General features: G+C 41.5%; 1 protein-coding gene and 1 long non-coding RNA gene across 2 annotated transcripts in view; both read left to right on the top strand.

Moving 5' to 3' along the window:
* LOC117938021 (cadherin-12-like) overlaps positions 1–15,861 on the top strand; it is a 94,974-nt gene extending 79,113 nt beyond the window's left edge. The window contains exons 8-12 of the mRNA XM_034862341.1: positions 70–206; positions 4,128–4,249; positions 8,563–8,680; positions 10,725–10,976; positions 14,502–15,861. Coding sequence (XP_034718232.1) covers positions 70–206; positions 4,128–4,249; positions 8,563–8,680; positions 10,725–10,976; positions 14,502–15,013 — 1,141 coding nt within the window. The 3' untranslated portion in view covers positions 15,014–15,861. The remainder of the gene's footprint in view (positions 1–69; positions 207–4,127; positions 4,250–8,562; positions 8,681–10,724; positions 10,977–14,501) is intronic.
* On the top strand, positions 11,331–11,843 carry LOC117938022. The gene is made up of 2 exons (XR_004655307.1): positions 11,331–11,551; positions 11,623–11,843. It is a non-coding gene; the product is annotated as an uncharacterized LOC117938022 (long non-coding RNA).
* Positions 15,862–16,459: the final 598 nt, after the last annotated feature.

Below are 16,459 nucleotides of genomic sequence, written 5' to 3'. Positions count from 1 at the left end.
AAATCACTGTGGTTTAATTCTCTGGTTTATGTTGGAAATGAAGGCCATTAAAACAACATTTTCTTGCAGGTATTCCATTGACTGGAAGAGTGACTTGGACAGCTACTTTGACATTGATCCAGTGGAGGGAACCATTTCAACAAACGAACTCCTTGACAGAGAGAGCATCGCCCAGCACAATATCTCCATCGTGGCGACCAAACTTAGTAAGTATGACATCAAGATCGATTGTGAGTCATGCAGGTGCCGTCGTCCTTCCACGGCCATAATCTGTGCGAAGGATTTAACACACTTTTACTCAAGTCAATACTCATTCCCATTTTGCTGGAAAGGTTTATGGTGAATATAAACCATGATGGCTCTCCCGGAGGGATGTATCTTCAGGACATTGTCTCCTCCAGCATAGCCTCCTCAACTCAGTTTTCATTTTTAACTATCTTATTTTTTTTCAACACATTTGATGACATTGGCATCTGGAGGGAGCTTTTCCTGCCAGAGTCAACTTTTACTTACACCCCAGTAAAATTTGAACCTTTCTGGAGTTTTAAAGCGAGCAGATGCAGCGGGCGTCACACCACGTTGTGAAAAAAGGGAGCCAATGCGGAGCTGTGGTTTTAAGATATGTCATCAAGCTAATTATGTTTTTATGAAGGAAGTGGAGCAAATTTCCGGATAAATAAGCAAATCCATCGTCATCAAGTCATCAAATCTGCTAAGAACCGTCAAAGTCATTATCCCAGAGGCAGGCTGGTGCTCAATCAAAATTACACACGCTGTATATTCATTAGGGCAGACTGTGAAATATGGGCTGTTAAAACTGGAGTCATTGTCGCCTTGGAAACTGATATTAGTCACTTCCCCTCAAGGTCACGGCAGTGACATGCTAATTCTGTTTTCAATGTGTGTGTGTGTGTGTGTGTCTGTCTGTGTGTGTGTGTGTGTGTGCTTCTTGTGTGGCTTTTGTGCATAAATGTCAAGGAACTTGAAGATGAGGTAGACTGAAAGGATATAGGGTGGTTGAAGGAGGGAGTTGGAGGAAGACAGTGGTTTTACAGTACCAGGGTGTCACATGTTTAGTTTACGATACCTGACTCAAGAAACAAGTAGCAACCCACCGCCAGTCACAAAGAAACACACATGCACACATTGTCCCATTCATAGTATCACACATGAGCAAAATAATAAAGTCAAATATGTAGGGACTTTCAACAAAACCAATATAGCTCTATCTAAATATATATATAAATTTGCCACTGTTGGGCAAACTTGTTTCAGATGTTTTTTTGTGGATAATATGTACCCAATGTTCAGTGCGCTGTGCAATTTTGGATTCACCGATCCATTTATTCAAAGTTCTATATACACATGTTCACTGTCTGGTTCCACTACCAGTCGGAGACAAGGCTAAAGTTCTTGTATTAAGCGGTTTATTTAACCGCTCCAAACAGTGCTGAGAATACTCACTAACATCAGTATTTCACAGAAAACAACACTGTCACTGCCTGGTGAGGGCACTAACCCTAACCCTAATAACAGAGATATATAACATAAACACAACATGTATGCACAATGCGTACCAGCAGTACAGTAGCACATCTTGCCCTCGCCCACATGTGTTTCACTCCTTTCTTATCACCTCACACCAAGTCAGCCTCTTATTCAGGTCTCTGCCCTCTCTGTTTACCCTCTAGAGATATTTACAACAAGAAAGAAAAGAAAAAAAATTCACATCCAAAGCCTGGGGGAAAACAAATTAATAGTGGTTGCACTGGTGCCATATAGGGATTGAGATAACACCCAGCACCCCTGAGTTTGTGTCCCAACTTGAGGGGAGTTCCAATCTGTTTTTAACCTTGTGTGAAATTTGGCAGAACGTTGTGTTCTGAGTATTGAATAGCTGTAACGGCTCCTCTGAGATGCATTCTATTATCATCGTTGGGATGTTGCCGTCACTCTGTAATTCTGGTTTCAAACCACTAAGGCCAGCAATAAACAATGAAGCAAAATGCATTCAAAACCCACAGTAACTATGGATTGTGGGAGGAGAGGTCATGCACAGAAAGAAAAGATGCTCTGACTTTTCTACAGTCTCGAGCAGCCTCAGTCGGCCCTGCATAGCAGGCTTTCAATAAATTGTTGCAGACCTCCATATTTGACCTGCATCTGCATCTACAGTGTGCCCTTACTGCTAATGCTTCTTAACATTTATCCACCCACACCTTTTATTTGCCATTACCATGACCCGGAGGAAAATGTCCAACCAGATGAGTTGTCAGATGACATTTTCCTTGAAATAAAATGACCTTTTTTCTCTTCAATGATTAGCACAACACCTGAGTTGCAGACTGTTCTGAGAAAGCCTCAGAGATCTGTCCGGTCGTTGCTAGACACTGCAGTCATGCAGCAAAATGAGAACAGTCTCTGCTGCTCTCCTGAGACACAGTGCACAGCAGAAGCACTGCTAAATAAGAGCCAGGGTTAGATTAACGGTTTGCTTTTTGGCTTTTAAGCCCAGTGGCAATTTTCTAAAAGTCAAAGCGAGGGGAGGATCTATTAAATGCAATAATAACCTTGACTGGATGCATTGAAGAAGCACACATTATCTATCTACAGAGATTGAGTGTAGTTTCACACTTACCATGGAGTTTGTGTTGTGAGCTTGCTTACTTCGGTCCACAATTGCACTTTCATAAGATTGCTAACTTAAAGGATTCTTTATATCTCTGTTTAGCAGCACATTTTTATAGATATATGGTTAATTGGTTGGTTGCTTGGTTGATTAGTTTTTTGTTAAAATTAGCCTAATCAAAAAGTAATACCCAGTAGCAAAGAAGTGTAAAGCAGGCAACTTTTATGGCTGACCGATCAAGCATTCTGTAGCAACACAGAATTCTGTTGCAATAAAATAAATAGAGTGTTTCTTATTGGGCTGAAATGCTGACACAAGTTAGATTTGAATTTAATCACTATACCATTGCTCCATCTAGTGGGCTGAACAATATATCGCTGATGAAATATTGGGAAGCAGTCAACAGTTATGGAGATGGGGTTTTTGAGATGAGATGAGGGGGAACGATAAACCCTTAAGCCTTGGACTTCAAAGTGAAATTTGACAGATTTTGTTGATCTAGAAAATATGAAGTTGTTCAAACTTTTGAGAGGCCAAAGAATTCACCTCAATTACAGAAAAGATCAGTATTTTTGCGGGCTGAGCATCATTGTTGGTAGTTCAGTCAGTGCAAAGCAGCAAATTCCATGCTCTGTGTCATTTTTACTTCAGTGGGAAGATTGCTTTTTCCGTCAAGGTCAGAGACAGGTTACTAACTGAGCTGCGGCTGCATCTCCAATCCCCTTGAGACGACTCTACAGATCCCCCCCCTCTGCATTCTTCTAAACCACCCACCTACACACAAACTTAAGCCTCCTACTGCAGAGCAAAGCCTATTCCCACATCAAATCCATAAAGTTTACCTTACTTGAGCTTTCACACAAAAAGAACATTTCCCCATTGTGCCCCTGCCGTGAGGACACATTGTAACAAACAACCCTGGATTCAAGTTGGTCCCTCTCAAGGGGGCTTCCACACTATAATTAATACGGGCTGCACATCTTATGGCTAAAACCCATAATAGAACCTGAGGAAAAAAAAATCTTCTCTTCTCTCTGTAGAGCCATATTCCTTAATGCGAGGCATGCTTTATTTGCAGGCAGCGCGTGGGTTGCGTTTATTGTGTTTTTATTTAATTCACCATCACATCATCAATCAAAAGCCCCATAAAACAACAGCACAAGGGTGCAAGTTATGCATCAACATGTCCCAGACACATCAAGGGTTTTCCAGCAGACACATTTAACCAAGAGCGACTTGCAGTAGGCGAGCAGATAGCATCTGCTCGAGGACACTCTGACTGGACATTCAGGCATGACAACCTCTTTAACCACTTGACTATCCTACTGATAAACATTTATGCTTTGGCTCATCATATGATGGTAGTACTTTCGGTATCCACTTGATGTCAGTGCTGTTAAAAAAAACCCACCCATGTTTCATTTTGTTCTGCATTCATGAAACAGTGTGCACATTTGTGCTTTATTTAAACACTTCCATGTTGTGTTTTCTTCTCCAGATAGTCCAGTTCTGAGCAGTCGGGTGGCCGTCACCGTCCATGTGCTGGACATCAACGAGTTCACACCGGAACTCTCCAGTCCACATGAGACCTTTGTGTGTGAAAATGCCAAAGTGGGACAGGTACTTTCACATTTCCTCTCTTCCCTGACTCTTTCTGTGCACACATGATGCGTTTGTGGCATTTAACACAGCAAATTTTCTTTTGATAAGATGTGTCTGTTTTTCAGTGAGTTGACAACCTGTGTGTTGTCTGTCCTCTTAAAAGTATTAAATTGAATCTGAAAGGTGTGGACTTCTATAAACGCTGGCAAAGAGTCAATGTTTACACTTAGGCAGAAATACACACAGAATTGAAGGTGCGTGGAGATACAGTTTATTGGTATTTCTGCTTTTTGAAGCACCCTATTGCTGTAGTAAATACACACATTTAACTCACACGTTCATACCTAACAGAAGGTTGATTTCCAGCATTATACTCAAGGTGACTTGAATAAAATCTTTCATTTCAACAGAGTTTGCAGAGAACCCTTCAACACAGAACATGAATCTAAATCTTGAGCTGATTGTGTCGTAGAGTTCAATTCAGTAGGAGAAGCAATCATAAAGAACAGCAGCGCTTTGCATATCAGCAACCTAGAGTACATTTCAGATGATCTATTTGAAATGCAGTGGAGAATTTGCCTGTGCGCATGGTGAACCACCTGTGCCTGTAAATTAGCCCATTAACCAGCATCTATATGCAGTTAGCGTTCTGAGGGAACAGCTTCTTTGGCAGTCTATCAAATTGCTGTAGACTCCTCATCACATTGAGGATGTTTTCACTGGTCCTCAGGCCTGTTGCAATCAAAACAACGGCTGTGCCCCGCATTCCAAGGCATCACTGTCTTCCGAACATGAAGTTGGCTGTGATTTCTGACATGTTTTCAGGCTTTCAGACACTTAGGAATAGGGTCGAGGCCATTACTATTACCATTACTATTTAGCATTTTTCTTAAGGACCCTGAAAATGTATTTTTCCTTCAGTCCTTTAGCTGCTGGGATCCCATATGATTGCACAGTTCTCTGCCAAATACTTGTCAAACGTAAAAAAAGTAGACAAAAAGAGAAAATTTAAAAAAGGCAGAAAACAAGTGCAGACAGCTAGGCAGCCACCGCCTTCTGTTCATATCAGCTGGAATCATCATGCAATAGATGCCCTCTATACAAAAGGCATCTTCTCTTCTCTTCCTTACTCCCTTGCTTTAATCTCTTCCGGTTTCCCTCAACCCTCCCTTGCCCTTTTGTGCAGAATATGCACTTTTTTCCACTCTTTCCACAGCATGATTCCACCAGGTGTTATGGACAGCTGGTGGATGATAAAGAATTGCACATCATCTCGTGTAAAAATCCATCACACTTCTCCATAGATGGTTGTGTGCACTAACACCGCTGGAAAGTTATACAAACCGCTTGTTTTGGAGTTTCTCACGCTGTGGCACAACCTCCCATGGAAATTCATCTGTAACCAGGACACAGCCAATCAAGAAAAGCAACTGCCTATTTTGATTTAAATGTGGGTAGGAGCAGGAAAGAATGTGGCCTAAGGCCTTAAAACTGAGATTTGCATAAACAAATGGCTAAGGCAAAGTAATACAGCATATCTTATTTTATTATTTATTAGACTCAGAGTCCTGACTGGTCAACTGGCCAAGTGTGAAATGAGAAAAAGCAACCATAAAGAATATTTACTACTCCGGAGTTTGTATTATATACTTAGGACAGCCAGTTCTATTATGTGTTCCTCGCTCTTTAATGTCTTTCCTTTTACAGGCTTTTTATAGTGCCACATTGAAATGCTAACCCACAGAATAAGTTTTCTATGGTGGAATAATCACATTTACATTTACAGCATTTAGCTGGCGCTCTTATCTAGCTTAATTTACAATGCAGCTAAGAGCAAAAGCAGAATACACTTAGAGCCATACAACATGTAATAGCACCCAGCAGTTACAGCAGCCACAGTTCCACTTATGATCAAGGAAAGGTAGGGCGCTCCACTTTAATAGTAATAATAATAATAAAAATAATAATGTATATTTTATTCTTCCCACAATGGGAAATTACTTTATTCCTATGGGTGACATCAAGTGACTTTAACACGCATGCAAAGTATCCTGGGAAGGCGGCGCTGCATTTGCAAATGCTGCGTGTCAAAAAAGCTGGCCGATGCCCGTCTTTATGCAAATTAATCTCTTGAACGTGACGCGACTATCCATAGAAGTAGAGGAATGTTGTTTTCAGAAACACGTTTTGGTGAACTAGTTTCATAAAATAGGAGATTGTATTCCGAATGATCTGCCATTACTGTCAACAACACCCTTCAGTTGTGTTGCAAACATTACATACAGGACTTCCAAACCTGGGAGTGGAGTTTGCTTCCTGGGAAATATGTGTTTCTTAGGTGTGTTTCAATCAAAAACACTCATATTTTGTGGACTAAATTTAACCGTAATGTCCGCCAAATCGACCTGCAGCTCGATGTGCTTTGTACCTGGCTCAAAGTCACCTGTTTTTGGGTAACTGAACCAACAACTACCCCTGACACAATGAAGGTCTGCAGCAACCGCCACTCCGCATCACGGCGCTTGCAGCCAGCCGGCATCACATGACCAGCCGGCGTCACGTGAACAGCCAAAGGGCTTCTAATTTTGGAGGATTTTATGGGTTTTGGTGTGCATACGATATCATACAAAAATATTCATGTTCATGACAATGTTTTGAACCAAACTCTTAGCTGGCACTCCCAGGGGTCATGTTCAAACCATGCATGACATTTCCGAAGATGAGGCTGCTTCCCTCGGTGGCAACAGTATATTCTCGATTTACGGTTACTGCTGGTAGCTTGTTGTTACATTCTAACACAAGCAGACTTTCTGTCATGAACGCACTTTCCCAGGAACCTTTTGCAATATTTGTAGCACTCTCGAGAGCAATCAGGCAAAGGCTTGCTCAAGCAATGTTACATGGAGTAGAAAAATTCCTGATTACACATGCGGTACAGATGTAGGACATCTGGATTAGTGTAGGGTTCAAGGGTTATGTGTAAGAAACATATTCAGACATAATGATGTGTGTAATTGCATAATTTCCCTTACAGGAAACTGGGACTTTGTGATATGCGACTTAACTGTTTTTCCTCCGGGACACCCTTGCAAAAATAAATCTTTCAAAGACATCCTTTTGTGGGAAATGTTGACTGACGTTAGCCATTATCACTGACAGAACTTATTTACTGAAAGCAAAAAAGATTGATTGATAAAATTCAAGTGAAAGTAATTGTAAGTTGGATTTATTCATCACAATGCTAATTTGGTCGCTGGAAATCAATAGTGCAAATTGTACAGCTGCTATCGGGAATACCACAGAGCACCCCTCCCACCTGGTGTCAGGTTTATTCCTCTGTGGGGAATTTTGTCCGAACACTGAGAGGAGAAAGAGCGGAAGAGCAACATTGCCGAGGGGATATGTAACAGGGCCGGGAGGCTGATTGGTGACTCCCGCATCTGGGGCCGAGGCATCAAGTCTGCAGCAGGTCAAGCCCAGTGTGCGGACGGAAGAGCAGACTGGTAGCACAGATGGGCTGGCAGGACAGCCGGTTTCAGGCCAAGCTCCTAGATGCCTGGGGGGGGCGGGGATGGGGGGAGAAGAAAATAGAAAACCGTCAGCAGTCTGATTCAGAGGCGGCTGAATCAGCAGTCTGTGTGTAGCGGGGTGGAAAAGTCAGTGTTTGTTTCAGTAAATGCTTTTACACATTTTCCACATGTAAGTCATCCAGGTTGTTGAAGCGCTGTAGTAGATGTATGGAGGTGTTTATGAAATTGTGTCTTTGTCTTGTTTTATTGTGAGTTATTTGGGGAATGCAATTGGCGTTGGCCCCTGTGCTCTGAGAAGATGTACTGTAGTATAAGAACAATATAAAACAACAGCTAACTCTAACCCTTGAACAAGCTCTAGCAGGTCGGAATTATCTTAATCCATCACTCGGTGTGTTGAGGTGATCCAGACTTTTGAAAACGTTATAAATCAAGTGCCCAGCGACTGTATCCAAAACTACCGAGAGAACAATTGACTGCCTCGTTTGAGCGCTGACAGGTCTGACGTGCAGTCAGTTCAGGACTAGTTGACTGTTCTGTTCAATGTTGAATAATTTCACATTTGTTCTGCCAAAAACAATTTGAACTGTAGGAGTTTTCTTTTCTGTTCAAAACAAACATTTGACAATGAAACAACTACTGAAAATGAAAACCTTCCAAAGGGGCAAATCTAAATTTGCAGATAAAAGGGTTACCAGTTTCCAATGAGCCGGTAAAAGTAAAACTAAAAGTGAGAGATGAATGCCTTCCTTTTTTGTTTGATAATAAAGTAAAATATTTTTTTATTTTCATCTTTAACAGGTGATTCAGACTTTCAGTGCAAAAGACCAGGATCTGCCAACAGCTGGACAACAGTTCTCCTTCAAATCTTCAAAAGAAGACTTAAAAAACAAGAATTTTACCATCCGTGACTTTGGAAGTAAGTATCTCCTGACAACACCTCTGTTTGGCAACATGGCAAATCACTACTGTGCGAAACAGCTGATTGATTTTTAACTATATTCTCTCAGGAGATGTCGCCTAATTACACTTACATCCTAATAATGCAGCTTTAACTTCGTAACTATGGAAGCCACATCACTCAGCATTGAAAAGTTGCTATTTACACCTGACAGATTACAATAAAGCAATGTGAGGGATAAAGAAATGATGCCTGCAGTTGAGTGCAGTTTCTTAGAAAGACAGCAGATGGTAAAGAAACTTACTTTATTTGAAATAAAAGCTGAAGACAACAAACAACTGTGAACTGTTTGTAAATGAAATGGAAAGTGGCCTTTCTAATCAAAAAAAGTATCAACTTTATGAGATGGCTTTGTTGAAAACTCAATTCTGATTGGTGAAATAGCAGCATTGTGCATTATACGTTATATCTGAATAGCAAACCACTGAATAACTGCTATAGCAGTTCTGATCATAGACTCTAGAGAAGAAATCATTTATAAATAATATTTATGTCTCAAATTATTGATTTCTTTAGTAAGCACTTGGGTAATAGCTGCTTAGCACCAGGGCCCTGCATCATCCTGTTGGGATTTATTTTGCAATAACGACCGCTCGCTGTGCGTTGTCCCTTACATAGTATATTAATAATAGTTGAATTTGGGGGCACAAAAACAAGTAGAAGCATTATTGATTACGTCTTAACAGCCGCCGTCCAATCTCTGCATGCAATTAGATTGGAATGAGGACAACCCCCCCTCTCAAGAAAAATCATTTGCTATTCAAAAAGTGTGTTTCTCTGAGCTTATACGAGTGTATCGCATGAAGTCAGACGTTGTCTTATGATAAGGGCATATATGACACTCAGCAGCGCGCACTGACTGAGCCCTTTGAAGTCCGACCAGGAAGACGGGTAATGAAAAGTGGGACATGGCAGGATGAGGCCAGGGAGACGAATGCATTCACTATCCTTGACAAGCCCAGGTCTGAACCTCTGATCCAGTTTTTACCTTTTGGACACACAGTCTTGCAGTTTCCTGGCTGCCAGAGGCCCTGCACGCACACACTCTCCAGATACAGAGTGCGATCTGATAGGCAGGGACAAGGAAACACAAACTCCACAGGCACCGTGGACAGGCTCGGCAAAAGAGGTAGAGACAGAGAGAGAGAAAGAGAGAGAGAGAGAGAGCACATGCAAAATCACAGTTGTGCACACATGCAAGGTGTGCTAAAATGCCTGACCTCCTGTCAAGAAAAAGTGCCAGGCTTCGTCCGCGGGACAAACCGGACTTGACAGGGGTCAGACAGTCTGGCTGTAGCAGACAGAACCCGGCAGGTCCAACGTGACACGTTCCCTTCTCGATGTATATGTTGTCGACCCCACTCCCCCATTCTCACATCTACTGCTGTCTTCCCGGGTTGTTCCCTTTGTGAATTTACATGTATTTCTTATTTTTATCTCTAATTTTTAATCTGTTGTTTCTCTGGAGTGATGCTGCCTGCACTCAGAGATAACAACATCACAACCGATTCCAATAGTTCCCACAGTGCAGGTAGATAGAAAAACGCTTTGCAGTGTTTCAGGGAAGGATGTACTTGGGTGCAGTTAGACGCTGTCCGCTTTTATGGAAAGCGGTGTAAAATGGTGAGAGCTTTTGATAAGACAACTCTTTGATACGTTGCAGATTCTCATCACATTCTGAGAGGCACATTTGTGGAAGATTCAATATCAAACATGAAGAGTTATCAGACATTGAAAAGTTTTATCTTTCTCAAACTTGGACCTCCAGACTTGTAATGTAGCTTAAAGGATTGGCTGATTGATATGAGGTTATACTGGGTGGAACCCTTTTCTTTTTTTGTTACTTTGGTCAGAACACGGTCTAACTTTTATAGATCAAGGAAAAAGCACTTGCTGCACTACTTCAGGCCTCCCCATGCTCTTCTAATCTAAGACTGCATACCCTCGCAAAAGCTCAACGGCTGTTTTGAAGATTTCTTTTTGATGTTTGCCCTCCCTCTAGACAACACAGCTGGAATTGTGACAAAGCGAAGTGGCTTTAGACGGCGTTTGCAGGAGATCTATTTCCTTCCCGTGGTGATCGACGATAATGGCTACCCTCCTAAGAGCAGCACCGGCACCCTGACCATCCGCGTATGTGGCTGTGAAGCAGACGGTTCTCTGCTGACTTGCAGCGCTGAGGCCATCTTTCTCCCCGTGGGTCTCAGCACTGGAGCTCTGATCGCCATCCTTCTCTGTATCATCATCCTGTTAGGTGAGACCTGTTGTTTTATGGCTTGTAAAGATTCTTCATTATAGCTTTGCATCCTTGATAATCAAACAGGAAACAAGGAGCTGTTATATATATTGCCTTATGCTACAGCCCTACTTTGGCAGCTTCAACTGGGTTTAAGATTATAATACATCTTTTATCTTCCAGAAATTAGGATTACATTTATCTCAGTGAGCTGTAAGCTTTTTTGAATTATCATTAGTTGTTGGTATTAGAGAAAAACATGACAAGTGGTTAACCTTTGCTTGTGATTTAATCTTTGTTTCAAGTTAATAAGTAAATGTACAGTATGAGCATAACTTTAATAACCTTGTTAAATTAAGTGTCCATACTACTTCTTTCTCCAAACCACCATGGGGGTGTTGTCTCAACGTCTTCATAATTGACAGGTATAATTTAGATTTGAAATCTCTCCCCGGTGCAGTTTTTAGGTATTGATTGGCTTGTGATGTCAAAGTTAAGTCAAAGTAAGACACTGAGCCAGTGTTGTGGGCAAGACCACCTTAACCAAGAGCAAGTCATCACCAAGACCAGAGTGTTTCGAGACCGAGACCAGAGTGTATCGAGACCGAGACCAAGATCAAGAGGGGTTGAGGCAGAGTCAACACCAAAACAGGGCAAGACCAAGTCAAGACCAGACCAGTGCGAGTCCCACACTGCATGACCCGATAAAATGTGGAAAATGCTAATCATAGGCACTCCTCAAATTGATCTGAAAGATTTACAGTCCCATGAAAAAACACCCACAGAAAACCAATTGAGATTGTTCTTCATTCACCTATTTTATTGCCATAAGTGTAACATGAGAAATGCCCTAATAAAATAATCAAAAGGCAGTTGTGGTCTTGACCGGTCTTGAACTAAAATCCAAAGTACTCTTTATATGAGACGAGACAAGACTGACAAAAAATGCAGTCGATTCCAAGGTAAGACCTTTAAAAAGTGGTCTTGCGTAGTAAAAGACTGCACTAAGCTCACCTGAACACCTAAATATACAAATCCACACGGCTAGATCTATATCAATTTTATGCCAGTTTTGACAACACCTGAATCCAAACTTGCTGAGCTGACCGTAACACTTGGTCTGGCATCTCTCCAGGAATGTCCGCAGTTAATTATAGAACGCATATGAATTTGGTCATTCAATGAGTCGTTCAAGAGTAGAGGGAGGGACTCTTGGCTCTATAAACTAAATCCAATCTTGCTGGCCTGTGGCTGCTTCGCAGGCTACAGCTTTTACACTCTCCGCAAGGTCATTGTTGTAAAACTCCTCCTTAATTCTCTTCTATTAATGTCCAAACTCATCTACATAGCAGGGAGGAAGTAAATGTAGGTTTATGGGATCATTTCCTGAATTATGAATATGGGGATGGTCGTTGTTAAAGATATTCGTATTTTACAGTGGAAGTCAAGGGTGGCCATGACCTCTGAATTGAGCTGTATTTACATCAAGTCATGCTAAGCCTCATTATAAATCATTTCCATTACCTTCATTAATGCGTTCATGTAACAAAATATGCTTAGATTTCATTGTTTTACATGTGAGGGAACATAAAAGCACATAGTTGTGGTGTGGTGTGTGTGGTGTGCTATAGTGTTGGTGTGTTCACTGCATGTGAGAGGAATGTCTTCAAAGGCTCCAAGTCGACTCGCCCCCAAGGCTGAGGCTGACGCCAAACTCCCATGCTGTCCCTAAGAAGGAAAGTGGCAGAGAAAATCAGAACTCACACCGAGAACATTTCCATAGAGCCACTTAGTTCCTGTGCAGGATTTGTCAGGATGACCCAGTTGTCCTGTGCGAAGGAATGATGAGGTAAATTAAACCGAACGGTGCAGAGACTTTCATCTGCATTGCTGTCTCTTCCAAACTGATGTGGATTGACTGCACCCAGTGACAAGCTGCATCCAACCGCTGTGTCCTACAATAGCTTACTGTTGTTGAAGTATATGTAGGTGCCACTGGGGGGAGCTGGCACACTATACACAGGTAGATAAAACCGCTTGGGTGTTAAGGGAGGCTGAAAAGAAACGTGATACAGCAAGGATGAAAGGAAGAGACCTACTTAAGTATACTTTCATGTATTTATTGGACTCTTTCACCTGAATGATTCCAGTTTTATCCTGGCCATTGCTCTTCTGCCTAGATGCGACTGTATATTAGAAACCCTGCATATTTCCCAGAGCAGAGAGAGGGACACAGAGGGAGACAGATTGCACTGAAAGAGGAAAGGGAGAGCAGTAACTGTATTGTAACATTATGTATTGAAAAGCACACTGTGGCAATACAGTATGTAACATGTGCAGAACCTCAAGCAACCTCTGAAGGGTTGCATGATAAAATAGTAAACAGTGTGCTTTGGGTCTACTCTCAGCGGTATTTTTCCAACAGTGCTTACAGTTCTTGTGCTATTTATTCTAAGTATGTAACGCTGCCATCCCACATTATTCACAGAAGGCATCGATTTGCAGGTCATACTGGGCCAAAGGTGGGTGAAAACTGTTTTAGATGTCAAGGTAACTGGTGATAGTTTAAATGGATTTATCTTTCTTTATCTCAGTGTCAGGCAGGATTTCCCTACATCCTTGCAATTCCGCTAATACATACTGTAGGTTACATGTAAACCAGACCATCTAAAATACCGGAACTCATCAGCTACAGTGGAGTATTTTGAGGCTGTGTCAACATCAGTATTCTAATTCACATTGACAGTGCCGGTTTGTAAGCATGCTAATCATCAACACAAAAATAATAATAAAAAATTACATTTAAGTTAGAGGCACCTTTCTTGGCACTCAAACACACAGTACAGGGATACATAAGACATTTTTAAAACAGCAAAAAATAGTGTACAACAATTACAAAAACAGAAAAAGGCATAGCAATAGACATTTAAGTGGAATAGGCAGTTTTAAACAGATGTGTTTTGAGTTGTGAATGGTGAGGGAGACCCAAGAGCAGAGAGTTACAGTAATCCGGACCTGAATTAATGAGACTGTGGACACGGATGGCAGCAGCGTGGGTGGTAAGGGAGGGGTTGAGGCGATTGATGTTTCATAGGTAGAAGTAGGCAGACCGGGTAATGTTACAGTGTAGTGCTGAGGCTGATGGGAAGGTGATTAGTTTAACAGATAATAGGCCATAAACCAAAGTGTTTGCCAAAATAACATTAAGTCCTGCTGGTGGTGCTAGTTGAAATGTCCAAGTCATTAAAACTCATGCTGAGGGGGGACATGAATATCTGTATCAAATTCCATGGCATTCCATCCTAAAATTGTCTGACTAAAGAAAAAAATGCTGGACAGAAGGGTTGGACCTACCAACCGACCAACCAGCATTGCCATACCTATAGCCATCATGCTAACATAGCTAAAAAAGAAAAAGAAAAATCACATCTTGGCATCTTGAAATTCTCTTTTTTCCTGACAGAAAATGTGTTTAAGGCTGAGTCATATGGATGTGTGGACATTAGTCTAACATGTAATTCTGCATTCAATTTGTTCCCCCAGTAATCGTGGTCCTCTATGTGGGCTTGAGACGGCAAAAGAAAAAGGAAACACTCATGTCATCCAAGGAGGACATCCGGGATAATGTGATCCACTATGACGACGAAGGAGGGGGAGAGGAGGACACGCACGCATTTGACATGGGGACACTTCGCAATCCTAAGGTTGTCAAAGAGAACCTGTTCCGCAGGGACGTCAAACCTGAGATGAAGAGAGGTCCCAGGCCGCCTGTCTCTCAGGACAGCGCCGACATCCGAGATTTCATCAACCAGCGTTTGAAAGAGCACGACTTGGACAACTCGGCACCGCCCTATGACTCCCTGGCCACATACGCATACGAGGGCGACGGCTCTGTGGCCGAGTCGCTAAGCTCCATCGAGTCCCTCGCCAGAGACCTTGAGGAGGACTATGATTACCTCAATGACTGGGGCCCCCGCTTTAAGAAACTAGCAGGGATATTTGGGGAACAGTCAGAAACTCATTCGGACTCAACCACCACGGAGAACACACATTGATGTTTTTCACAGACTCGAAAAGCAAATATGTAACAATGTTCTTTTGGTGGGCGACACACACACACACACACACACACACACACACACACACACACACACACACACACACGTTTTACCATTGTTTTTCTCCCATGTTATCCGTTTTCATCTTTTTTCCAGCTCACCGTTTTCTATTTTATGTGATACTTTACCATGCTCGGTCCCAAAATTGTAAAAAAAAGAAAAAAATGAGGGAACATAAGGAAACATGATTAGATGAGCCAAGCAGCCATTCAATTACCTTTCAATTGAATGTTCTCGTCTTACGTTTTGTTTCCTCTTGGGGAATAAGCATACACACGGGAATGTTGTCATTCCCTAGAACATCCTTAAAAGTGCCTCAATAGAATTGTTCTTTCACTTACTATGTCATGCCACATATCCAGTGTCGATCCTTACAACCCCACAGGTTAAGCTTATTCAGTCAGCATCCTGTCCTCTGACTGGCTGAGGCATTTACCAAGACCAATGTCAAGTCTGTGGGGACAGTGAAGTGGCCCGAGTTTGGCCAAAGATGTTTTGAATGTTATTTATTCTTCTATTTATTTATTGGCTGATTGAGTTTGATTTGATTATTGTGTATTTATCTATTTATCTCTCAGTCATCAATCTCAATTTTTATTTCATTTTTGGAGACACACAAGGGATTTTTGTAATTAGAAGGCCCACATGAAAATGTATGTTTCTGTTAAGTGGGTCCTGTGAATAGACTTGTACTAGAGTTGTAAAAAAAAATACTTAGGGCTAAATACTGCAATTCAGTCATGTAAGAAACACATTTTCTTAAATAAATCACACATGGAGAAATTCCTTTCTGTGTTCACTTACTTGGCTCACATTACACATGATTTCATATTTAAAGTTAATCCACCACTACATTTAAACATATTGTTCTAAGGCTGTTTGCAAGTAGTATGAACAGGGAAAATTGCCCTAGAGTACATAAAGTGGCATCGTAGAAACTTAAAACGATCTTTCTTTAGAGAGCTGTTGCTTCATTGTGTCTACTTAAAGCGGGAAACAACATTAGTAGGCTGTAGGCTGCAAAATCCTCATCTAGAAAACCCCAAAATAATCTTAAAAAATAAAATAACCTATTCCAACTATTCTTAGCCAAACTAGTATTTTGGCTAGGACTGGAATTTTTGGTCCGTTGGCCTACCACCTTTGTCAACAGTAAATTATCTCAATAAATATAGACTGCCACACAAATAAATGAACATGCCCTGACTCTTTATGTTGCCCGAGCAGCAAGTCAAATGTATTCATTATGAATTAAATATGTTAACATCTACCAGATGAATTGACAAAACATTTGGTCCAGACATTTATGGCTCCTATGAAATGTACCTAAATGATTTTAGTGATCACTGACATTTCCTCAAGAGCCACCATTCAACATCTCTG

The sequence above is a fragment of the Etheostoma cragini genome, chromosome 22 (genome assembly GCF_013103735.1).
Source record: "Etheostoma cragini isolate CJK2018 chromosome 22, CSU_Ecrag_1.0, whole genome shotgun sequence".
NCBI classification, from domain to species: Eukaryota; Metazoa; Chordata; class Actinopteri; order Perciformes; family Percidae; genus Etheostoma; species Etheostoma cragini.
Note: the sequence above shows the minus strand (reverse complement) of the source record. Positions and strands in the feature narration are given on the sequence as shown.